General features: G+C 26.8%; 2 protein-coding genes across 3 annotated transcripts in view; both read left to right on the forward strand.

Moving 5' to 3' along the window:
- Positions 1 to 142, forward strand: part of LOC100200373 (uncharacterized) — an 81,945-nt gene extending 81,803 nt beyond the window's left edge. The window contains exon 28 of the mRNA XM_065812489.1: positions 1 to 142. This exon is cut by the window's left edge and continues 34 nt beyond it. Coding sequence (XP_065668561.1) covers positions 1 to 68 — 68 coding nt within the window. The 3' untranslated portion in view covers positions 69 to 142.
- A 459-nt stretch (positions 143 to 601) lies between these two features.
- LOC100206903 (uncharacterized) overlaps positions 602 to 27,794 on the forward strand; it is a 31,639-nt gene continuing 4,446 nt past the window's right edge. For both annotated transcript variants that reach the window (XM_065812491.1, XM_065812492.1), the window contains exons 1-10: positions 602 to 1,065; positions 15,062 to 15,153; positions 16,317 to 16,415; positions 16,484 to 16,577; positions 17,449 to 17,494; positions 17,727 to 17,791; positions 20,011 to 20,256; positions 20,568 to 20,723; positions 21,025 to 21,161; positions 26,026 to 27,246. In XM_065812491.1, coding sequence (XP_065668563.1) covers positions 673 to 1,065; positions 15,062 to 15,153; positions 16,317 to 16,415; positions 16,484 to 16,577; positions 17,449 to 17,494; positions 17,727 to 17,791; positions 20,011 to 20,256; positions 20,568 to 20,723; positions 21,025 to 21,161; positions 26,026 to 27,246 — 2,549 coding nt within the window. In that variant the 5' untranslated portion in view covers positions 602 to 672. The remainder of the gene's footprint in view (positions 1,066 to 15,061; positions 15,154 to 16,316; positions 16,416 to 16,483; positions 16,578 to 17,448; positions 17,495 to 17,726; positions 17,792 to 20,010; positions 20,257 to 20,567; positions 20,724 to 21,024; positions 21,162 to 26,025; positions 27,247 to 27,794) is intronic.

Below are 27,794 nucleotides of genomic sequence, written 5' to 3' on the forward strand. Positions count from 1 at the left end.
GGCTTGCATCAGGAACTCGAATGGGTGTTGTTCGTCTTCACAATTTTAAAGCATGGACGTCAAATTAAAATATATATTTATGAAACATATTTATATTGCTTTTGTACATTTTGTTTTATTAAAAATAAAAATTTCTATGAAACCAGTTGTCTAGTTGACTTAAACTATTTCATTTACCATGTCATTGTTTCACTCAAGATTAAGGACTACTATTGTTTTGAGTGCTGAAAAAACGACTTTGACATATTGCATATATGCTTCTATTGTAGTACTATTGTATTTCTATGTGTGTTTTACACTACTTTAGATGCTACTATTAATCTTCAAAAGTACTATTTAGTTAGTTTTCAATTATAATAAAATCAAATTAATAATTTTTAATAATAATAAATTTGTTCAATAAATTTCTGTGATTGATCTAAATCCATGTAATAAATAAAGGCATGTGATTTGTAAGTTATTTCTGTATCCACTGATTTAATTTTAACATATTATGCAATTTGAAAAAATTTACTTTAAAAATTCAGTTATTGTTTGTTCAAATTGTTGAAAAATTTAGAATAAAAGTTCATATGTTAAAACTCAGTTTTAATTTAAACTCAGGTTCAAATTCTGTTTAAACAGGATTGATTAAAAAAATAAAACTATTAACTATTATTAAAATTAGTTCTTATGTCTCAAGAAAAAGTGACTCAGCTGTCACAGCAATTTGGGGATCAATGTCCTGTATGCTTAGTGGTGTTTAAAAAAGATCTATCTGTATCATCAAGAGAAATTCATACAAATAAATGCTTGGATAAAAACAATGATGAATCAAATGACGAACTATTAGCTCGAAGCTTGCAAGAAGAAACTTGGCAGGAAATTTATCAAAAAGAAAGTACGTATATTTGTACGTTATGCTTTAAAGACTTAACCAATGCAAATTCAATGGATCGGCTATTACATATGAATAGTTGTGCAGACAAAAGTGTTAAATTCCAAGCAAAATTTAAGATAAAAGAAAATAAATCACCTAAAAATGGCAACCAATGTCCTTTGTGCAGCAAGACATTTAATCAATTGGTATTACTTTAAATTTTTTGCTTATTGTTTTAAACTATTGGCATAATTTTAAACAATTTGTTTAAGTGTTATTTTTTTTTTCTTCTTCACCAAATTGGTGTTAATTGCTCTTGCAATTAACACCAATTTGGTGAATCAATTTACTTTATTGTTAATTAGGGGAGAGCAGGATTGGTTGTCGCGCAGGTTGGTTGCCACAAAGTTTATTACTAAAAATGTAGATAAGATATAGAATTTTAAATCGTGTAACAAAAACCTTATTAAAAAAAGATATTTTCACAGTTATTTCTATATTTTTTAAGCATGTAGAAAATATTTATTTGTTTATATGTGTTCTTGATATGTAAAAGTTGAATTTTATATATCAAAAACAATTTTTCTTTTTCTAAACAGTAATTATTTTATTGTGTTTTGAATGTACATTTATAAAGTTTTTAATTTATTTGAGTAATCTATAAAAAAATTTAATAAAATTCACACGGTTTTAGGTAAATTTATAGGTGTCTTTCTACCAACTTAGAAGGGCTTACTTGTCACAAAATAAATAGGGAAGGTTGTCACAATTGCCTCGACTGTAAGCATTGCTTACAGTCTAAAAGTCTAAAAAAGGTTAGGTGCAAGAATTATTAAACTTTTGGTGGAAAAAATATATTTTAAAAACAATTATATAGCCATAAAGTGCTTTTTTTATCTAAATGTTCTTCAAGTCTTGTTTAGTGGCACGTTTAGACCTCTTTTGCCAGTTGTCTAAAACCACCATTATTGTGTCTTGGAGCCTGTCTTCGGAATGTGTCCTTCCAATAAAATCCTGCACCAATTTGATGTGTCTTTCAGCCCTGTCATTAAAACTGCTAATTGACATATACTGGATACAAATGTCTTGAAAGATTTATTGTTGAGATTTTTCTTTAAATTTGACATTCCTTCTTCTTTTCATGAGAGAATGTCATCTTTGGTTATACCAAGATGGTGAAAAAAAAGATAAGACTCCTGAGAAACAAAGTCTGGCAGCTTTGAGAGAAATCAGATCTGTGTAAATGGTTCTGGTTGTTCTTTGTCAAAGTTGTTTATCTCTGGAACATCATATTTTAATAATTCCACATGAATATCCATCCTCTCTTTCTCATCTAAGCACTGGTCAGCTAAAGCAAAGATAACACACTGTGGTGTAAAATACCAAGTGTCTGGGAATACTAAGATTAAGAGCTTTGCCAATCTTTCTGTACTTCTTGGAGTAAAGTGGATCTATCATGATCTGTGATGAAATCTTGAATGCTCTAAGGTCATTATGTGGAGCTTGAGCTGTTATTGCACTCTTTAGATATAATAAACAGTGAAAGATCACTATATAATCTGTTGCATCCTGTATCATCTTAATCTCATTGATACTGAGTTGTTAGTTGTAATTCTTGGTTATTTGCATTGCAAACAGATACAATGAATTAGCCATAAATCTTGCTACATGATGTGCACCTGGTTGTAAAACCTGAAGTTCAATAAATCTGCTCCGAGGTAAAAAGCTACCAGTTGACATAAATTGTAATCACCTCTGTCAAAAATGCTTGTTTTAATAACTTTAATGCAGAACAGCATTTTTTCATTTGCAAGATGGTAAAAGAGGGTTCCAAAGGCAAACTCAGGTCTGTTCCAATCAAATTTTTTAATGTTATCCAATGTATTCACACCTTTTTCAATCTTAGGCCAAAGATCTTGATTTTTTTTGTGTAAGGATCGACTGGGTCCCTTTGTCTCTCCCTGTAATTCCACCATAACATGATAAACATGTTGTTCCATTATATGGTTCCTAAATTTATTATTATTATCATTTTCTGTCATTACTCTCAGAAAAAAGAAAAAGAAAAAAAAATGCCTGTAAATTATGTAGTAAAGCATCATACCTGCACATTAGCCAAACAGTTTGACAAGCTATGATCTTGTCTGTTAAATCATAATATTCCACAAGACTTTGAATAACCAGTGCTTGATCTTTCCCTTTGGAGGAGGTAATTAAAGTATTCCCAGAAAAAAGTTAAGTGAACTGGACTCTGCACAGTGGGCCAGGTGGTGGACAAAACCTAAAAAATAAATGTTTGTTATATTCAAAACCATATTATAAAACATATTTATAATACTCTCATTTAAAATTTTGAAAATTGTTTTGAGTATAGTAGTATCTTTTAAAACCACAAAAATCAGTTGCGGTTTCATGTATAATGAAAAAAAAAAAATTTTTTTAAGCGTGAAATTTTTATTTTTTATGCATAGCTATAGTAAACAGTAACTTTTAAAATTTTATTAGCTTGTGGGATTAATTTATATATTTAAACTATTTAACAGTAAAGCTTTATGAAAAAATATAAAGTAAAGATCAGCCTTTATAATCATTTATAATCTGGCTTTAAAATAATGAGGTAAATTTTTAACATTCAAGACTTTTATTATAGTGTCACATAGGTTAGGGAACCTACAAGAACCTATATTAAATACTTGAACTAGTAAATGTAATATGTATACAACCTATTTGAACTATATAGATTGCCCCTAACTTCCCCTTTTGGGTTTCTTTAACATTTTTCTTGACTTGTAGCTTATGTTATTTGGTTGAAATTAACTTTTATTTCTTGCAAACAAAAGTACATGTTATTTTGTTTGTTATTTTATTCAATACAAATTGCACTGTTTACCCAATAATTTTTTTTTTTTTTGTTTAGTAATAATATAAAAATTGGTGACATTTACGGACTTATACAACAAAATAAACTAGTTCCTAATGATATACCATTCTTTTCATCGAAATTAACTGTTCTAGTTTCTGCAGATATTAAACTAGAGGATTCTGAGTGAAAAACTTAATAAGATTACAATGTAAAAAGTTGATAGCTGCAAACAATGATAATACTCATTTTGAGAGAAATAATAAAAATGGCTAGCTCAAGATTTTCAATACACCTATGGTACATTAAATGCTACATCATCAGTTAATAAAGTTGAGAAACCATGTTGCTCTTTTGAAAAAGCTTGCAACAGAGCAAAAAGAATAAGCTTAACAATGTTTTTAATATTTTAATTAGCCATAAATTAATTCATGCAACAAAATTGAAACTAAGAAGTGAGTTTAAGTACAAAACTAGCACAAAAATTCCTGAAATATAAAATAAAAACCCCATTAAGCCTGTTTAGATATATTTATCTGATAAAGCTTTAACATTAATTATTAATGGTGATTTATCAAAATCAGCTTCTAAGAAATAGTGCTGAAAAAATGCTTTCCACATATATCCTTTATATAATGGTATATGATCTTCAAAAGCTAAATGCTATCCCAAGAACATTTAAATAGATGGCTATTCAGTGCAAATACCACTAAAAGATCTTCTAAAACACACTCTTAAAAAGCTATGTGGTGTACAAACTACTGTGCTAATCACAATGCTAAGGAATTAACTAAACTGACGTTTAGATGCAAGGCTGGTTCTGTTGGTGCTACAGGATATAGTGTTTACAAACAGGTAAGTTAAAATGAAAATAATGATGAATGAAGAGTTGATTATTTGAGCCTGTTGATTATTTGCATAGTACCTTTAGAACTCAGTAGGATTTATAAAAATAAAAACATAATATTATTTGTCCAGAATGTGCAGCCAATAGATTAAAAATAAAAAAAATTATTATATATAATGATAAATAATCTACAGACTTATTCAAAACATTATGGACATATAAAAATATCAATAATTTCAAATCTGTATATTTATTTATATTTTCTATAAATTTCTATACATTTATCTATATATTTCAAATCTATTATATAAAATTCAAGAGTTTCAAATCTAGTGATAAATTTTCATTTTTTCTGAAGTACGGTTGCATTTGCATTTTTAAAGTATGTTGCATTTTTTTTTTAAGTTTGTTTTACCAGGAGAGTTTGTTATTCAGCTCTACAATTTTAAAAAGTTACAGGATTTGAAATTTAAAAAATTACAAATCCGCATTTTTAAACTTTTATAAAGTTTGTTAAATAATTTTTAGAATTAGCAACTATTTAGGTAAAATTTATAATATAAGTAAATATATCTAAATACAAAGTGATTCTTTGGACATAAAGGATTGTAGTAAAAAAAAAAAAGATCAATGTAATTTTGTCCACCATGTCTAATATCCGGCCCACTGTGCTATGGAGAGGAAACAGTCATAATTCATGGTTTAATAACTCTCTATAATTTCATGGTTTTTTCTTGCCATCTGTGACTTAGAAATGTTCAACATGTCAATATCTATGGAATGGGTTGAGAAAACAACATTGTTGTTTCAGCTCTCACACTAACTCGATACCTAAAAAAAAACAGAGCATTGTCTTTTTTTAATTATGTAACATTTAAGTTGTTTTAACTTGAAGTTTTATATATACTTGTAATATACTTCACTTTTTTATATATAAACTTTTTTACCTTGTCATAAATGGAGTCCACTTATTTTAAACATCATTCAGACTGAGTTGAAGGCAAATCTTGGTTGGATTATACAACTTCTTTTCTTTTGTGTGGTAGGAGTCTCAAAGTCTGAATCATAATCTGTTCCACTACACCCTCTGGAGAATTCCTGCTTCTTTTTCTGCTGCTTTTTCTAGTAATTGGCTTTCTTTTTTTTGCTCAACAATTGCTCTTAGTCTCTCCTCCTGTTGCTCTTCTTCTACCATCTTCCTCAGCAGGTTTTTCATTCTTTCCTCACCTTCAGCAACAATTACAGCAAATGTTTTGTCCTTTTTGTAGGACATCTTGACCATGTCCCCTTTCAAACATCTCTTCAAAAAAGTTGAATCCTCCTTCACAGCCTATTTACTCCTTCTAGGATCCTGGCTAATTAACTTGAAAATGTCTATCTTGTGTATAAGAAACAAAACATTGGCTTTGTCTTGGAACTTTTGAGTGTGTTGGTTAATGGTTTTTTTTGGGTTTACTAGGGTTCTCTACTTTAAAACTTTAATATACTGGGTATATAGAGCAATGATTCTATTCCTAAATTAAAAAGTTACAACATTTAAAAAATATCAATATTTTAAATTATAGCATAAAATCTTATATGTAAATATATTTCACAGATAAATGTTTCACAGAATACTTAGTTTTTATAATAAGAAACTTTTGTACTTAGTTGCTTACTTTTTTCTTTTTTTTTCTTTTTTTTTTTATTATGATTCACTGCCACTTAAAATCGTTTATATCTAGTTGCTTACTTAATAAAATCATTCATATTACTTAATAAAATTTTATCAAAACCTGCCTTGCTCCAAATGTTAACCAGCTCCTGATGATGCACACATTTATATTTCGTTTCTGCTATCAGCATAACACATACCACCACTGCATTTAAGCTTGCCTGTACTCCCCAGAGAATATCCAATTTTGGATGATAATGTTTTGATTGCAGTTGCATGACTCCAGTTAATCCAGTAAGTTCTGCAACAAACTTCCCCACCAGTCGGAAGTCCATTTGGAGAAAATATCTGGAGAGAGTACCCCAACAGATAAAGAATTCTTCTTCCCCTAGCTTTTCCAACATGTCCTGCAATAGCCATATTTAATATTATTTTCAAAATTATAAAATACAACAGTTGATCACAATATATACAATGCTTTTATATATATTGTACATATATGTAAAAATTGTCATTTAGTAATTAAATTTATATTACTCAAATTAGAATTAAGTAGCAGTATACAATATATACTACTACTGTTTTTTAACTAATAATAACTGATAATTTATTAAAAATTTATTTCTCGTATTTCAAAACATATTTGCAGAGTTTTAATCATTAAAATGCAAAAAAAAAACTCTACAAACTCATTAAAATGTATATGAAACTTTTTTCTAAAACACCTTCAGTTTAACAATGACTTTGAGGCCAGATATTTTTATGGTGGTCTACTAGGACCAAATAAGGGGGGTTGACAGTGCACAATATTAAATTCAAAAAATTTTTTCTGGTACACCTTATATATATATATATATATATATATATATATATATATATATATATATATATATATATATATATATATATATATATTTTTTCTTTAACAACTTGTTTCTCTATCAGGAGGTTTATCAGGAAGAATATCTAAACATCAAAAAATTCAAATTATAGAAGAAAAATTTCATAGCAAGTTGGGAATTTTTATAATTAGTTGTGTAATAACTGTAGTTATTTTGCAACCAGGAAGTTGCATCAACTAAATTAAAATTAAAAAATTATTACAAGAATTTTTCAGAATTAGGATGATTTTAGTCTGGTCATATATTTTTATAGTTTGTTAAAAGGTACTTATTTTCATATCTGCATTTAGAAATTAATACAGATTTTTTGTTTAGTAAATTTTCTTGATCCAAATGAGTAATAATTTAAAATTTTTCCTGTAAACATAGTATACGTTTTTTGGAAATGTTATTATATGCAGGCGCAGTTTTTAGGGGTAATTCCATGTCAAATGACCCAGGTCATGTCATCTCAGATTTTGCTTATTTTTATACAGTTGAGAATGCTTAGTAAAATAAGAATTCCTTGAAAATTTTAGCCTCTGGATTCGAGAAGATCCTGAAATATGACCATTTTACTTTTAACATATATTTTAGGTTTTCAGTCATATAACTTTAAAAATATTTGATTCTTTTACTAAAAAGTTTGTAACTGGCTATTTTTGGGGGTGATGAGTTCAATGAAAAGATCAGAAGTGTAAAAATTATTATTAAGTACCTGTAATTATCAATTTAAATAAATTTAGGCAGTTTTTTATATACCTGTTTTTAATGCTCAAGAAACCCATGTGGCCTTGATGATATCAAAAAAAAAGTTTTACACATTATTCTATATTCATTGATCTTTCAAAAAATATAAAGATCTTGATATGCAAGTATATGGATTTCTATATATGGATAATGAGGCACAGTTTCCACTTTTTTTTAGCAATATTGCAATTGATTTTTCACTACTTTCCAGACTAGCTGGAGCTCTGAAACTTTTGGCATTTTGGCAAATGAATGTGCATGTTAAAGTTGTTTTCAGGGTCACATAACATTAGAGGGGACTGGGGGCAAGTACCCCACTTTTTTTTTAGTAGCATTTTGAGATTTAGATTTTTCACTACTTTCCAGACTAACTGAAGCCTCTGGTTGTCTGCCCTGGATACAATTTTATCCAAAAAACTTTTTTTTTTTTTTTTTTTTTTTTTTTTGCATTTTCAATAATGCAAAAAAATAAATTGCATTTTCAATAATGCAAAAAAAATAACTTTGAAAATATTGTCTTATAAAATTTTCTGGTTTGTACTTGTTTGTTTTATTTAATTATTTAAAAAGTAAAATACAAAAATATTAAGTAAAAGTATAGATTGTGTTGGATTTGCTTAGATTGCATCACAGTCAAAGTAAGTATACATTCAGTTGTTGTTGCAGGTGCATCAATGACATAAATTATGTTGGTAATTAGAACCCAACACTCATCTGCTCTAGATGACCAGAAAAGTTTGTTAAAAGGACTGTGCAGATGCATAAATGTTAACATAATATATCAATCCAATGAAATGTATCATATTTTCACAGAAAAATTCACCAAATTTCGATGTATTGATGTTAATTTGCTGATTAAGTTAAATACTTTGAATACCAGAAAAAGAAAACATGCCTATTATATTAAAATCTTCACTTGTTGGTTTAAAGCTAACTGTATCTATAGATTTTGGGTTAAATTGGTGATAGATTTTAGTTCCAGGAATTGTTCTACTTAGCTGAAAACCTTTTTTCAAAATGGTGCGCAATTCTGTAAGTCTTACTTTTTTAATCTTGAAAAAAATAATCTCTTCAATTCAATATCTGGTCATTTATGGGCCTTTATAGACTTTCGCAGTTAATAGTTTTACAGCGCCATCAATACCATCACATGGTGACTTCCATGACTTTTGCATATTTAAACAACACAACCATTTAAAAGATAAAGGATCTTTAAAATATTATGATGATTTTCTTTTAAAAAGTTAACTATTTGTATCTGAACTTTATACACAAATCCAATGTCATGTTCATTATCTTCTGACATGAAGCAAAATAATTTTTCTTTAGGCCCGTCATTTTCATTTAATAAATAGAGAGCAATCAGGTGTAAATTAAATTGACTTTGGCACGAATGCTAACTTTAGATTTCATCTTGAATCACAAATGTTGAGTTTTCTGCAAAATCACCTAAAACAATACAGCTGTCTTTTGCCAACTTTTCTTTTTGTTGCCTTAGGTTACTTGCATGGCATTTTGTCAGAAAGTAACCTAAGGCAATTAGCTGTTATTTTGTTTATTGCCTCTGATAACATCAATTTGTATTCTTCAGTTGTTGTTCTTTGACAGATCAATGTTGTTCTGTCTGTTTTTTTTTCAATTCAAAAAGTTTTAAATTACACATTGTAAAATTCTGTTAAAATCATTATTTTAAATGGATGAATGTTTTTAATTTAACTTGCAAATCAAAAATCTTATAGACATGTGTACATTCTTAAAACGTTTTAAGAAAGCTCATTGAATATCAAATGTTCAAAAACTAAATGGAACAAATATAAACCAAAAAAGATTTTTCAAAGTTATCTTTACTTTATTAAAAATGCAAAAAAAAAAATTTGAGAAAAGTGGGGCATTTCTCCCAGTGCCCCGGCCCCAGTCATCTGCCCTAGAAACAATTTTACTACACATTCATCAGAACTACACAATTGCTGAAATTTTCAGAGCAACATTTATGGAGATGATTGAAACAAATGGTAGCAATTTCAACAAGATTTGGCAGTTACCCACACAGCTCGTACAGTAAATCATGGATAAAAGAAATTAAAGTAGATTTATTGATCTGGCCAGCTCGGTTACCAGATTTGAATCCAATCAAATCTATTTGGGCTTGGATGGACAAAGAATTAGTCAAGATGCAAATACAATCCATAAATAGCCTAAAGCAAGAATTAGATACTATTTGGAGAAGAATTCCAAACGAAATCTGCAACAATCTTGTAAAATCTATGCAAAAAAGATGCGCTGCTTGCAAAAAAGCTTGTGGGGGAATTTAAATACTAAGATTTTAAATACTAGTTTAGATGTTATTTTTGTTGCTTGGTTGTAGTTTGGTTTTTTATACATTGCAGTTTTTTATTGATATTTCTTGTTATTATGTTTTTTATATACAATGTACTTTTTATTAATTTTTATATACAATTTTATGTTTTAGTATGCCATCCAATATGCAAGATTTGTCTCACAGATAAAATAAAACTTGTTCAATATCTTCTTATTTTTTATTTTATGGTAGTTTAAATATGCTTTAAGCAACAAAATTTTACTGTGCCTATTTTTTTGATACATACTGTATGTACATTATGTTAGTGTATTCTACAAACAGAGCAAAAATAAATGAGTAAAAACACTTATCTAATTTTTATTTTTCTTCAATGTTATGGTTCTCCATCAAAAGGTTCATTAGGAAGAATGTCTAAACATAAAAAATTTCAAATTATAGAAAAATTATTTCACAGGAAGTTGAGAATTGTTATAATTAACTATTTAATAACTGTAGTATTTTGCAACCAGAAAGTTGCATAAATAGATCATAAACCAAATTTTAAAATAGTCTCCCTTGTAGGCTACTAGTACCTTAAAAAAGTGAACAAGGGCACATTAATAAAATTAAATTAGACAAAATAAGTAATATTATTCAGAAAAAATTAAATTTGCAACAGTGGAAAAACACCACACATGTTATAAAATGGTTTTCTAAAATTAGTAATAAAAATGAATGCACATTTATACAATTTGATATTAATAATTTTTACCCCTGAATTACAGCAGAAATTTTAGATAAAACAATAGAATTTGGAAAAATCCATACTGAAATTACAGACGACACTATTCGTCTAATTAAAATTGCAGAAAAACTTTACTCTATCTTAATAACGAGACGTGGAAGAAAAAAACCACGCACAAATGCTTTGATGTAACATGTAACAACGGGAAGTTATGATGGAGCAGAAATTTGCGAATTTGTAGGCTTATATATTTTAAATTCCCTAGGTAAAAAAGTTTATTTTAATCAATTAGGCTTGTACCGTGATGATGGCTTAATAATAATGCAAAAAAAGTCAGGGCCTCAGCTTGACAAAGTCAGAAAAAATATTATAGAAATATTCAAAAACATTGTCTTCCAAATTGAAATAAAAATTAATTTAAAAATTGTAAATTTTCTTGATGTCACATTTAACCTCTCGAAAAATTCTTATTGGCCTTATAAAAAACCTAATGATGAATTATCGTATATTAATATAAATTTGAATCATCCCCCTTAATCTTAAAACAAATTCCTATTTCAATTAACAATAGACTAAATCAAAACTCTTGTAATGAAAATTTATTTAACTCTTCCAAACGCGTGTATGAAGATGCTCTTAAAAAAAGCGGATTTAAAAATTTCAAGCTAAAATTTGAAACAAAAATTGCAAAAAAGCAAAATAGAAATAGAAATATGATTTGGTTCAACCCTCTGTACAGCAAAAATGTTTCAACAAACATTGGAAAAGCGTTTTTAAAATTAGTTGACAAACATTCCCCTCCCTCTAATAAATTGCTCAAAAGTTTTAACAGAAACACTATTAAGGTAAGCTATAGCTTTAAAAAAAACATTGAAAAAATTATAAAAGACCATAATTTTGCATTGATTAATAAAAAAGAATTTTTCAAAGAAAAAAATACTGAAAATTGTAATTGCAAGCAAAAAATTGACTGTCCTATGAATGGCAAATGCTTATCAAAAAATATTATTTACAAATGCATTGTTTCCTCGCAAAACAACCCTGATAAACACTATATTGGCTTAACCAAGGGCAAATGGAAAAAACATTATGCCAACCACAAACAATCTTTCAAACATAAAAAATACTCAAAAGAGACTATGCTGTCTAAATATATTTGGCAACTAAAAGAAAAAAATATTAATTTTAAATTAAACTGGTCTATCCTAAAAACTGCGCCTGCCTATAATAACATTTCCAAAAAATGTATACTATGTTTACAAGAAAAATTTGAAATAATCATTTAGATCAAGAAAATTTACTGAATAAAAAATTTGAATTACTAAATGCAGACATAAAAATAAGTTCCTTTTAAAAAATTATAAAAACAAATGACCATTTTGTCTAAATTTATCCTACTTTTAAAGAATTCTTTTCATGATTTTTTAATTATCCAATGAAGTTGATGCAATTTCCTGGTTGCAAAGTACTACAGTTATTACATAATTAATTATAACAATTCCCAACTTCCTGTGAAATAATTTTTCTATAATTTGAAGTTTTTTATGTTTAGACATTTTTCCTGATGAACCTACTGATGGAGAAACATAATGTTTCTCCATCAGTAGAAAACTAAAAATTAGATAAGTGTTTTTATTAATTTATATATATATATATATATATATATATATATATATATATATATATATATATATATATATATATATATATATATATATATATATATATATACATTTGGTGTATGAATTTATATTGGTAAATTATTATGTGAACATTTATTCTTTGTTATCATCTATTATAATAAAAAATATGCTTGACATTTTAAAAGAAAAGCTAATATAGGTAATACTTTGCAGATTTCATAATGCATGCTGTTAAAGATGTAAAGATTAATTACATCTATTATATCAGCAGCAAAAAACCATGGGATTAACTACAGAACATTATCATGTTATTATAAAAAAATTATTCTTACTAACCTATCACATGGTTCTAAGACAGTTCTAATTGAACAAAATCAAGAGTCTTCCTGCATGAATGTTAGATGCAAAAAATGAATGATATTTCCAGACACCATAGAAAATGAACTGGTCTCTTACCTGTTGGGAGCAGAAAAAATTTATTTTTGTTCATCTTCTACAGAAGTGAAAAAGCTTGCTTTCAATTAAAAATAATATAAAAACTCCTAACTCCTGGATTGTAAAAGAACAAGCTGTTAAAGATTGGTTAACTGCATTAATGAAGCGTTGTTTATATATTTCCATAAAGCAACCTCAAGTTACTAGTTTAAGTTGAGCAATCAGTATCAATAAGCAGAATGTTGCATCATTTTTCAACAATTAACAATGTCTGCATTGTTACTTCTCACCAAATGGCATTTGGAACATGGGCGAAACAGCAATAGCTACTGTATGAAGACTTAAAAATTTATTGCCAAAAAGGGATTAAAACAAGTAGGAGCCATCACATCAGCTAAACAAGGAACACTTGAAATTTTTTCATGCACAATAAATGCTATTAGAAATAGCCTTCCGCCATTTTTTTGTTTTTCCTCATAAAAACTTTAAAGAACATTTCCTAATAAGAGCACCAACAGGAAGCACTGGAGATGCTAATCCAAGTGGTTGGATGAAAGAAAAAAAAATTGTAAAGCACCTTTTTGTATGCAATACAAAAATGCTCTAAAGAAAAGCTTTGTTTATTGTTGCCTGGCATTAGTTTTTAAAAATTCAATACAACCTGAGAGTATTAGGCCTCTACCTAAAGCAAGTATAATGGTTAGCATCAAGAAGCGGTAGGAAAAAGCGTTTAATTATGATCTTAACTAACTCACTCAGTCAAAGCATGACTAACTAATGATAAAAACAAGCAAACTAGTAAGACTAAAAATCCTAAATCACATGTGAATGGAAGTAAAAAAAAAATTGTTATGGTCAATCTTTGCTAAAACTTTAGCCTAAGAATTTTGCAAATATTAACAATATAATAACAAAATGAAGTTGTACCTAAATTTGCATTAACTGGTTATAATCCTGGCATACCAAGAAATGTGACAACCAACCACACACAGAGGCCTTTGAAAAATGATTTAAAACAAAATATGCTTAATTCAATGTTATAAAAATGTTGTAATAAGTACCACAAATAATTGAACTACCTTTGTGCAAAGTTTGACTTTATTTGAATTTATTAAAAAATAAAATATAAGCAGTCTAAAACGTATAAAGTGTGACAACCAACCTCGCTTTCCCCAACTTTTCCCTGCTTTAATCATTTTAGTTGCAATAACCTAAGAACTAGTTTTTTACTATTAAATCAGTTTCCTATTCTTGAATTTCATACTTTGCAACATCTTTTATACCTTGCAACATCTTTCACACCTTGCAACATCTTTAATAACTTGTAGTATCTTCTTTTAAATGCTATTTATTCTTCTGTAGTATCACAGATATTCTTTTTTTAAATGCTAGACAAATGAATTTTCACCAAATTCACAGTTTATACTTGATATCTACAATCTGCAGCAAAACAAAAATCTAGTATAATTTAAGCTTGTAGCTTCAAGCCTAAAAAAACATTTTCAAGTTGAAACCATCTGTTTAATAGATATTATATTTGTAAATAAATATAAGTCATGTGTCATCTGTTTTTTATGCTAGTAGATAAACTACCCCACCTAAAGAAAGTTTTTGACTTCCATCAAGATATATAGAGGATAGTCTTTACCCTACCTTATAATTAGTGAGGAAATAGACCATTTTTAAATAGCCTCACTTTTTGGCTTTAAACATTCAAAGCAAAAAATACTATGTTCTTTTTGTTTAATCATTGACTAACAAACAAAAAATTTTAGTTGCATTGTTATAAGATTATTTTTATAAATATCAAAAATAAAGATGTTACAAATATTAAAGGTTTATTATTTTTCCACAATTTATAAAACTGATTATGATAGAGCAAACATAATTTGATAAATTGTTTTTGGAGTTTAAAAAATTTATTTTTTATTTGAGTTTTAAATCAGAATGATTATTTAAAAATTAGTAATATTTTTAATTTGAAATAAGATATTTCATTTCTAGAGGATTTATGAATCTTTAATGAATTTATAATGAAAATTTTTTACTTATATATCTATTAAATCTATTAAAAATTTATATATTTAGAACTTCTTACTTCACATTAAAAAATGTGCTGTTAAGCGTAACATTCCAATAAGTCAACTTTTGCTTATTTTCCAAAAGAATCAGGAATCATTGTAAGTGTTTTTATTATATTGGTTTTGTTTGCATTTCACAGGGATAAAAATCAGTTGCAATAAATTTTTACATTTTTAGATATAGATTTCATAACATAATAAAATTAAAACTTATATTGGAAGCAAACTTACTTATGTAAAAAGTACCATTTTACATTGTTAGATTTAGGTTTCATACATATTCGAAGCAGACTTATGTAGATAAAATAACATTTTATACCATTAGATTTAGATTTCATACATATTGGAAGTAAACTTATGTAGATAAAAAAACTTATGTAGATAAAAAAACTTATGTAGATAAAAAAACTTATGTTGATAAAAAAACTTATGTAGATAAAAAAACTTATTTAGATAAAATAAGCAGTTTTGAGGTTGATTTTGATATTTAATGTTTCACAATAAAATAAAAATTTAAGTTAACATTTTTTTTAAATGATATTCAATTTAAAATAAAAATTTAAGTTAACATTTTTATTGACTATTTTTTTAATTTTGTAAGTATAGGATTTAAAACATGTTTAATTGTTAAAGTAATATCAAAGTTATTTTTTGTTGATCAAATAATCATTTCATAGAAATAAAACTATATATTAAAAAAAATAGAAATAATGTTAGATAAAAATGTGGAAATAAAAAATCATCTTTAATCAAGTATCTTTTTAAACAAAATGGAGTTTTCTTTAATCCACAGTAAATGCACAGTGAAGAACTGACTGATGTATGCTGATGTAAAGAAGGAGTGTATTACAAGGCATCCTGGCATTGTAATACACTTCAGTTTTTCATTTCTACAACAAGTGTAACCTGGTGGACTATTGACATTATGTGAATAGGTAGCTAATGGTTCACTTTTCGATATGAATAAACTTTAATCTCAGTTAAAATAAAACAAGAGCTTTTTCTTGTATAGGAGGAGGGGAGAAAGAGGATGAGGGAAAAAAGAGCTGCAAACCCCTAATTCTTGTATAGGAGGAAGAGAGAATGAGCTGGAGGCCACTTTTTTCTGTATTTTTGTTCAAATGACACATAAAAATATGTGTCATTCTGTGTTCAGAATTGCTGAACACAAATGGCACATATATTTTTGTGTATCATTTGTGTTCAGCAATTCTGCTTATGTCTTTTGATATGCTTGTACATATATTTTAGAGTTTTTTTAGATCAACAAATAAAATAAAATTGAGTGAAACACCATTAAATAAATGTGAAACTGTCAAACCTGGTATAAATCAAAGAGATTTAACAAAAAAGAAATTAAAGTAAGTTTGTTTAAGTTTTTTTTTGTTTTAAAAAGAAAAGCTTTCATTTAAAATTATTTTTTTACTAGAGATGATAAAAATCACGACATGAAGCTTATAAAATATTCTGCTGAGATGAAAGAAGCTATCATGGAAAGAGCACTTGCTTTGACAAATCAAGAGGTTAGAGAATTTTAAAACAAACAACAAAGCCAGAGGCTTCATTACATACATCAACTTACTTTTAGCCTGCTCAATGGAGTGCTGCTACATTGACTGAGGGGTTGGCATGGAGCAGCAATCTTTTCTTCATTCTTCTTCGTTTTTTTCTTGTTTTTTTCTAAAAAGGCTGTATGCTATAAAGATAGAAAAAACTAGTAACAATTTGTTATCTATATGTGCTATAGCAGATATACATTTATATATATATATATATATATATATATATATATATATATATATATATATATACATACATACATACATATCATATACAGGGGCTATTCTAGACCGTTTTTGACAGTGTTGACCGTATTTGGGTGCCCAAATTAATATTTAAGGATTTAAATAAAGGATTTAAATTTTTTCCTAGAATAGCCCCTGGTGTATATATATGTATATATTGTGTTTATGTTGTTAGTGCATTCCTTGGTAATTATTTTAGTTAGAATTGGTAATTATAATTGTATTATGCAAGCGATGCTGTTTTTTGTTGGGTTTTTTTTTGCTAAAAATTATGTTTTATTCTTTTTAGTTTAAGGAACTTAAATTTAAAAAATACATTTATGTATCTTAAATAGCGGTTATATATCATCATATATGTGACCTAAAATAATTTTTTCACAATATATATATAGGTTCTTATAAATTAAAGTAATATATTTTCATCATGGTTAAATCAATGTTTGAATAGATTAAACAGCCTTTATCTTATATTGTTTAAAATTATTTTTATGCTTTAAATACTATTTTAAAACTAATACACCATTTTGGATATTATATAAAACATTTTAATGCAGGTTTGCAATATGTCTGAAATAACTTTTTAATGCAGGTTTGTGAAAGTTCAGTAATATTAGAGGATAAAAAGATATTTAAAGGTAATTTTCTTTTTAGTTGGTTTAGATTTAAGTTTTAGTGTATTAATTTATTATAAGAGTTCACATTTGACTTTTCTTGTTTTTCATTTTAACCAATTAACATTGAAGAGTTATTTTTTAATAAGTAAACTGCTACTTTTATAACATTAGTTTAAAAAATATTTCTTGTTTTTGAGTCCTTATTGCTCCCTCTTTTTATATTATTTTATGTAATTTATTTTCTATTTTTAAGCTCAAAGAGATATTGGCATGATTCCTAAGCAATCTATATTTATGTTAACTGATAGGTTTATGCAAGTAAGTATCCTTAAGAATTATTTGAGTGGATCTATTTACTTAGTTTTAATTACTAAGGTAAAAATGGTCATGGTCATCAATGTTTACTTATGCTATATCTCTAAAACTCTGGAGAACTATGTTCCTTCTAACTGTTGCCAATCAGTTTTCTTACTATTATTAGTAAAGTTTTTAGATCTTCATTAACAAACTTCTGATATCTCATTTGATATTTTGTTTGTTTAGAACAGACCAATCTTGAATTTGGTTTCTCTTTTGTAACAGCTTGAAGCTTGCAGTGGTTGGTGAATTTCAAGCTAAAAAAACTTTTTGTTTGCTACTAATAATTAGTGCACAAATATTCCTGTTTTGATGAATGGTTTACTGAGTCATCTATTTTATTTCTTTTTGGACTATCCATTACTACAGATCTCTCATGAAAACCATATAAACAAACCATTGAAAAGTTAACATCTGCTAAGATTGCCTCTCTTTACTACGCTAGTGATTTTCTTACTCTTGATTTTATTCTCTGTTTCTATAAATCTCTTATTTGTACTTAAGCATGTTGTAGCTCTCTTTGCCTTTTAGACCAAAGCTTTTTAAATGAACCTTTTTTTATTGAACCTGCTCAAACTGCTAATCTTTCATCCTATTTATCATAAGTATGCATTACTATTCTACAATAACTTTTTTCATCTGCTCAATCTTGTGTGACTTGTCATTTAGCTAAGTCGCATCTTTATGCTGTAAATTTTTTTTATTCATGCTAATAAAAACTTTTATTTATTTAGTTTTCTTTCTTGAACATTTGAGATTTGGTAATTTTCATATTTTCCTGACTCTTTACAGTTTTTTAAGTCTTCTGTCAACTGCTTTCTTGCTCCTTAATGCTCTTGTTTTCTGTTAACTCCCAACTTAAATAGTGGCTGTTTGCGGTCTTATTGGGATTCATTTTCATATTTATTTATTTTTACTTCATTTTTTTTTTAAATCTGATTTTAGGCATTTGCTTTTTGCTCTTTTTAATGAGTAATAAAAAATGTAAATTAAAATTATTTAAATCAAGATTATTTTAAACTTAAGAACTACTTGAAATTATTCCTGTTTGTGGTTGGTTAATTATAAAAATAATTGATCATTTTATTTATTTTCAAAGGTTTTTAATAATAGAATGTGTTGATATGCAATAGATACTAGAGCACCTGTTTAACAACTAAAATTTAGTTCATTTATATTGTTGTGTAATAATGCCTAATATATTTACTTTTTTTACATTTCTCTTTGTCAATTCAATCTGCTGTTTTGTGTAATGTTTGTTGTTATTTGTGTTGTTTTGTTTGTGTGATGTTTGTTGTTATTTGTGTTGTTGCTTTTTACGTTACTGTTCACTGTTGTTTAAATAATGTACAAAGGGCCTAATATTGTATGTATAAATTTTTTACCTGTTTATCTATGTTAACATTTATTTTGCTTATTTATGTTTGTTAATAACATTGTTTTCTCTCACTCTCATCCTTCTGATCCAATTAAATATTGTGTTATTTCATACTTTTTCATTCTCTCTTGTTATCTCATTTGTTATTTATCTCTTTTTTTTTTTTAATTCTTTTATATATTTATATATATATATATAGACATATTATTGTTCTGATTTCAATTTGTTTATTGTCTCTTTGACTCTTTTCTTACTTTTTTTTATTAGGTTATTTTAGTCTCCGTCTTTTTTACTTTGAGTAAACTGATAATTGGTCATTTTATATTAAATATTTAAACAATTGTAGTATATAATATGATATAATAATATCAAGGTGTCTCTCCATTGAATAGTTTTTATTTATATGAGTGACACCAAACCTAATTTTGTGAAACCAAAACACATTTGGAGAACTGTGCGCTTTTCTTGTTGATGCATAAGTCTTTTAATAAACTTGTTTAACTACAGCTAGTAATTTTGATTTCTTACATTTGCTTCTAATGTTTTTAGAGGTTTTTGGATTTTTTCTTTCATTCAAACTTATTTGTTTGATCAACATCTTCATTGTAATAATTTCAGTTGCTTAGAAAACGTTTGCTTTATTTGTAAGTTAAAGAACTGTAATATTGCTCACACACCAGTTTGCGCTTACATTTGTGTTGATGCTGGTTTACTATTACTTATAACAGCTCATACATGTTTACTTATAACAGTTCTTACTTTTATTAATTTGTGCATAAACCAGGTTTTTACTTTTTATCAGAATAACAATTGCAAGCTTTGGGAGTTAGCATCTATGCCAAAAAATAAAAATGATGCAACATACTATATTCCACTTTTACAAACAAATCTTTCTACTAAGCAAAAAACACTATCAATAGAAGATAATTTACAGAAAAAACATTGTAATGAAGCTATTACAGATACGCAGCATGAAAAACTGAGTATATTAGTTGAGTTAGCTGATGAAACTTGTCAAAGTAATGGCTTTATAAGAGAGTCAAAACAAGTAACTATTAATTTCATAATTGTATTGTTTAATGATAATTTTACTTGAAGTTATTGTATGGCATATATATACATAGATACACATATACATACATACATACATACATACATACATACATACATACATACATACATACATACATACATACATACATACATACATACATACATACATACATACATACATACATACATACATACATGCATACATACATACATACATGCATACATACATACATACATACATGTATCCATACATACATACACATATATACATACATAAATACATAAATTAATTTGATATTGATTTAGAATGGAAACCTTTCACATCTTGAAATGTTAAGTAATGATATGAAGTTACTTTTAGAAGAATCATTATTTGCTGATTTTATATTTCATTGTGATTCTAATATACAAGTCAAAGCTCATCGTAACATTCTAGCTGCAAGAAGTGAAGAATTTAAAAAAGTAAGTTATAAATTTGTTATGAAATAGCTTACTATACTACTTTAAAATTAAAAAAAAATCATATATGATAAATATCATAATTTATAGTTTTATGATTCAAAGACTTAACTTCTAGTTGATTAAGTCAAGCAATTTAACCCAAGTGAAATAAGTCAAATAAAACATTAAAAAAATCAGTCTAAAACAATATTTATAAAAACAGTTTTTAAAATATAAATGAAATAAAATTTTTAAAGTTATGTTTTAAAAGTTTTAATTTTAATTATAATCAGAATCAGAATTTTTCTCATTCTTTTATTAGATAACATGTGATTGTTGTGAAGTATATGTCAGTGAATATTCTTCAATCGCAGTTCAATTTATGCTTAAATTTATATACACGGGTTTTACAGATGTTCCATTTGAAAAAGCATTTCAAGTTCAACAACTTTCTCAACGGTGCAACTTATTTATAACCATATTTTATTTCTTGAAATTTTTTTTATTTATTAAAATGTATTAATCATTAAATTATACTAGTTATACTAATTATAAGGCAGTTAGTATTTGTTATTTGTAGATATTGTTAGTAGATAGTGATATTGATAGTGGTAGTAGTTAATATATAAAATTATAGTTCAAAGCAAATATTTTGAATTATTTATTAACTTATTAAATTGAACATTCAAATTAATGATCGCTTTCATTTTAAAAGTGTTTTAAAGTGTTGTCAAAAATGTCAAACTTTAGTGAAAGTATAATATAATATTAATAAAGTTAGTAGTAATATATATCTACAAAAGTGTAATATAAAAATAAAAATGAAAAGTATAATATGCACTACTGTCCATAATTATTCGAATGGTCGTACTTTTCTATATAAGATCATAGTTTTACTATTGGGAGAGAAACTGTAAGCAAAGTCCTGAATTATATGTTATCTTCCTTTTTATTTGGTTTACAAAAACATCAATGTTATGCCACTAACTAATAAGTTTTTTCCACATCTTACGCATCATTAGGCATTACTTTTTGACATTACTTTTAATTTCTCCCATGAAAATCTTTTAGGAGAGAGATCTTGTGATTGGGCTAAATCATTTTATTTAATATTTGATCGTTCTTAAACTCAGTCAAATAAGTTACACAAGTTTTTGAAAAAGTTTTAGGCTCAAGTCATTATATTCTGAAAAAATGAATAGCTTCTCTTTAACCCATGACAATGATTTAACCATGACAATATAATCTTAACAAAAACTTAATCTTTATAACATAAATATTAAAACTTTTAACAGTTTAATTACTCTTAAATGAAACGTTCTTGGCTTAACTAAAGCAGCATACAACATCCGCTATGAATTTTGTTTATAAGATGCATACACTTTATATTGGTGCAATATTATTGTTGATTAAATAATGTTCAATTCCAATTTATTTTACAGCAATCTAGTTATTTTAGACCTAAAGCATAAGTGGTGATGATCTTTATTTGATGGGATAAATTAGTTATTGTTTTTAAGGCTCTTTCAAACACAGGTGCAATTCTGAAGAGAAGCTAATTTTTTACAATAACACAAAATACATTTATATATAAATTTTTTTTTCTTTTCTTACATCTGATATCATTTTAGGTTTTTTTATGTAATTTTTATTATGAAATGCTTTGGTTTGGCATATAATATTTTTTTTATATTTTTGTTTATCAGTAAATATTAAAGCGTTTTGTGTTTTATTGTTTAAATAATTTATGTGTTTTATCTATTCTGTATTTGTCGTTATTTCAATATATTTAATGTTGATCTTTTATTAGCCATTATTTTTATCTGCACACTGTCTAAATTTACTTTGTTTAAAAACTCAGTCTCCTTTATCATTATTTATTTCATTCTTTTCTCATGCATTTACTGCTTGTTTGTGACCATTTAGCGAATTGCCAATAAAAAAATTAATATTGAATTTAAATATAAGTGTTTTTTAATATATTTTTTGTGGTTATTATGCATTTTAAGTTAGCCTGTGTTAATGTTATTTTAAGTTGACCTGTGTTTACGTCAGGGATGCAGAGTTTCATTGATTTTTTGGGACTGCAGACTCCAAGCTCAATAATCATATATATATATATATATATATATATATATATATATATATATATATATATATATATACATATATATACATATATATATATACATATATACATATATATATACATATATACATATATATATATATATATATATATATATATATATACACATATATATGTGTATATACTTTATAGGAGCCCCAAGAAGACCTTAGGGTCTTATCACAGCAGAAGAGCATTTATAAGGAAGATCACACTTCCTTCCTAACCAATGTCGCAAAACTTTCCCAGAGGTGGGTTTAAACCATGGATCCTTGTTTCTGAGGCAAGCTTGCTACCACTGTGTCATAGCTGCTTACCAAAAGACTAATTTATCCTGTTTTCCCTGATAAGATTAATAAAATTCCAAAGAAAAATTCGTGTATTTCACGCACAACCGACAGAACCGCTTAATTGCTTTATTGGATTAATTTTTATAAACTTGGTTGGAGGAGTTGTCTTTGAACATTTCTGGAATTGTTTTTAGAGCTGCTCTAATCTCTGTTTCAATTGTTAAATCTGCATTTGTTCTTCCAAAGAATTTTTTTCTATTTCCTGTTCAGATACCATAAATAGATTTGGTGCAATTGGTCATCGCTTTGCGACTAGTGAAGCATTCTCCTCATTTTCTGTATCAGAGTCTGCTTCATGAACTGCAAAAGAGTTGCATTATCTTAACTCTTCCCAGATCCCCCCAAAATATTGCTGCACATTAAATTCTTTAGGAGCTTCTTTTTGTGTGTTCAGATTTTGAATAACTGGTCAAATCTAGAAAAACAGAAGAATTCATTAAAGATATATACGAAGTTATTAACTAATTAAATAAAAAAGGTTATTAAAGAAATGTTTACACAAACGAAAATATAAAAATAAATAAGTAATGAAAATGTAATTAACATTGAAATAATTGGATTTATATTATACTGGATAGAAAGAAAAAAAGAATAAAAATAGTTTTAGTTTTATAAACTATAATTAAAAATTTATAAGTTATAACTTACCTTGATTAGCCTCTCAATCATTAAAACTGGTGAGATCATCGGGTAGCCTGATCTAAAATTGGCACTAGCTATGGAGTTTGGGCTATGAAGAAGTCAATCCATTTAAAATTTCTTGCAGTTTTGCAAACTTCTCTTGCATGACTAATGAGATTTTATTGCATCATTTACAGTCAGCTGTGTTGGCAGCCAAGTGTGTTGGTAGCACATCTTTGAAGATGTATAACATTCATGCTACCAGCAATTCCCATTCCCAAGGTTGCTGCTGCATTGTCCGCTGTAGAATGACCATTTTCTTTACACTCATCCATTTCTATGACAAAGTCAATTTTCTCAATGGCACTGATACCAAAGTCGCGCACAAACTTTACATTTATTTAGATGAATTAAATACCATTTCAATAGTTAGTATTATTCAATATATATTTTATACATTATATCTAAAAGATTCTATTAACATTTTAACAAACATTTTATTTTTTTTAATGATTTTATTTGACAAAACATTTTTACTTTAATTTATTATTTTCATTTAAATAAAATATAGGCAAATTTCAAAATATATGTTACTTGCTGCTGCTTTGTCGACACTGAGACCTAAAATATTAGTTTTATTGATTCCAAACTTATCTAAATATTTTCCAATAATTTTTTTAGTGTATTATGTCGTTTGTTTTCTCTTTGTATCAATTGTTCCAAGATTGATCACAACGATTCTGTCATTGTTAAATAACTTTCACTTTTAAATAAAAATCACTTTTAAATAAATTAACATTTTCGATATTTAATTTTTAATTTGTTCGCGATGCTTTTTAGCAAGTTCGCTTATTTGAATTCTCATATTTTCTCTATTCATTTTTAAATCCAAAATGAGAAGCAACTTTTCCGCAGTTTTTAAATAGGTTTCCAATCAAATGCCTATAGTAATTGTTTTTAGAATATTAAATGTTTATTTAAAAAAAGGCAAAAATTTTCAAGTTTTTAAAATGTTATGCCGCTATGACTTTTTGAAATTAAGTAATAGATAATAACAAAAAAGTAATTTGAACTTGGAATAAAAGACCTTCAACCAAAACCAGCTGATTTAAGGCTTTAAAAAACTCGTCTTTTGCTATGTGCAAATTAACTTGCTGTGGTACAAAACACTTTAATATGGATTGCTGCGAAGTGCTGTCTTTGATGGCTATATATTGATTGGCATCTTATTCTTTAGTTCTTCTTTTTTTTTTCTAATGTGATGAGGAGTTCCAGGTGTTTTCTAGATAAGTATTGTATAAGATTGCTTATGCGAGCTTTTGTGATATTTGCAATTTCTTTACTGCACAACTCATTACTTTACTTTTTTTGGGTACAAGACATTTGAAGCATAGTATTTAAAATCCATTCAAAATTTTATTTGTATGATGAAAATATCTGTAGATTGTATCTGATGCATAGTTAGTGGCCATTACTGGTCAAGATTGTTGCAAGCAAATAAATATCAAATATGAATATAAAGAAAGAATGTTGTTGTTGTAATTTATTGTGAACATGTAAGTTATTTACTTTCTGTTATATTCACTTCCCAAAATTAGTTATTTGTATAACAACCCATGAAAACATAGTTAGGAAAATTGTTATCATAACTAGTTATAAGTTGATCACGTTGTTAAAACAAGGTTTTGTAATATTTTTTTTGTAATTATCACGTTGAGCTAAATCAAAAAAATTTAGGAAAATGCATTAAAACTAAAAGTCCTGCCATGAACGGAATTGTTGTGCAAAAGAATTTTTATTTATTTGTTAAGGTATTTTTATAACCTTTTTTTGGCTTCTTTGTAACCTAGTTAGTACAGCCCATACTTTTAGTCAGTTGATGTACACTTATTTTTTATGTATGCATTCGCATACATCAAAAATAATTTTATTATGGTCTGCGCAGCATTTATATATTTTCATTGAGTTTTATTTTTAAAATAAAAAATTAAAGCATAAAAAATAATTTTAAAAAAGTTTATTTTCTGTAATAGATCTTTGTAAATATAATGTCTGAACCCTTATCTTTAGTTGTTTTAGTAGCTATATGTTTTATAGTTTATTTTATGTTATTGTTGTGTGTAATTTTAATGTTCATAACCTTTTGTTATATTCATTATTTTATATTCATTAAAATGTTTCTGATTAGAGTCAATAAAGTTATATATTTTTAATTTTTATTTAGTTATAAATTGACTCTTTTATATGAAGTTTGTGCTGGAATTTTGGCTGAAAATTGTAATGAAAATGATAGCATAGAAGAAATTGTTAGTTCTTTTTGGAATGATCAAGACAAGCGATGTTGGAAAAAAAATCTATTGACAAAAACACCTGATCAAAATGAAGATGAAGTTGTTGGTGATTCAAGTAATTCTGATTCAGAAATTCAAGAACTGCATCATCAGTTCTTACAATTAAAAGATAGGATTGAAAACATTGCACCCATAAATTATTCAAAATCAAATATTACTTCAGAAACAGTGTTAAGTAGTTCTCAAAGTTTACATGATAAATCACTACATATAGTTAAAACAATCCCTTGTGAAAATTTAGATTTATCTAGTAACCTCGAAAATATTTCCTTTAAATCTCAAAATATATCTAGTAAAAATAAAAATGATTTGTATGTTGGTTTTCAGGTGATAAATAAAAATACATCTAAAGTTAAACAAGTTGAATCTATAGATATATCTGATGACGAATATGCACCAAGTAACAACAATTTATATACCCCTAAAATTGCATCATATGAAACACCTTTACTTATAGACAGCAAATCATGTGTTGGAGATCTTTTAACAAGTACCAATAATTTAAATAACTCATTTATTAGCTTTAAGCCATGCTATGCAGTAAACCCAAGATGTCCCACTCCATACAATGCTGCTAAAGTAAATGTTTTAACCTCTCAATTTTTTACACCTGGAAACCAGACTTCAAAAATAAATACTCTTGGAACCAAAACTTCTGAAGTAGTTACACCTGGCTCATACTCAAATTTTTGTTTATTTAACACGTTTCAGAATGAAAATGTTGAAAATGATAGTTCTACTGTGGATTTAAATGATCCAATTGATAGCAAAGTTACAAAATGCAGTTCTCCATTACAAAAGTTTAATGAAGCTCATAAAATTAGCTTTGATAAGTCTATGTCTTGTGACAATTGCTCAATTACAAGTTTGCATTTAAGCGATAAAAATAATGTTTTAGCTTCATTAACACCAATAAATTTAAAATTAAATAGCAAAAATGAAAGTGTGATTTTTCCAGATGGTGAAACAAGCAACAATAAAACAATGATTAAACCAGCTCTAAGCCCAGCTCGTAAACGAAGAAAACTAATTGATGATTCCAATTTTGGAAAATCTAGCTCAGTGAATCCTGAAGGCACACCTGATGAAAAAAGGTTTGTTGCAATTACACTTGTATCATGATCATTTTTGTAAAATTTAGTAGGGATAGCTAATGTTAAATACCCTGATGAAAATGGGAATCTTATATTTCCAAAAAATGTTGTAAAAAAATCTTTCAATGTTAAATGTTAAAACATTACACAAATATTTTTATTTTTATTTCAACTCAGTTTCTAGTTTAATTTAAAGTTATTAATATTTTAGTTTAGTGAATAATTATTTAGTATTATGTATTGAATAACTATTTACTTATTTTGTTTTTGTTTTTTTATATTAACGGGTGATGCGGAAGTTATCGGACAAATCCTAATTTCATTATTTAAGCATAATAATTAGTTTTTGTGGTTTTATGCGTAGGCATAAACGTTCTATAAAATATAAACTTTATTATTTGAAACACAATTATTTTAAATGAGGTTAAATGCAGTTGAACGAGAATCTTTTCGAAAGCGACTAAAAATGTTTTTTGTAAATAAACCTAGTTAACTAACTCTATAACACAAAATTGCTTCTAGTCATCGATGACGAAAAATACTTTTGT

This window comes from Hydra vulgaris, chromosome 12 (genome assembly GCF_038396675.1).
Source record: "Hydra vulgaris chromosome 12, alternate assembly HydraT2T_AEP".
Lineage (NCBI taxonomy): Eukaryota > Metazoa > Cnidaria > Hydrozoa > Anthoathecata > Hydridae > Hydra > Hydra vulgaris.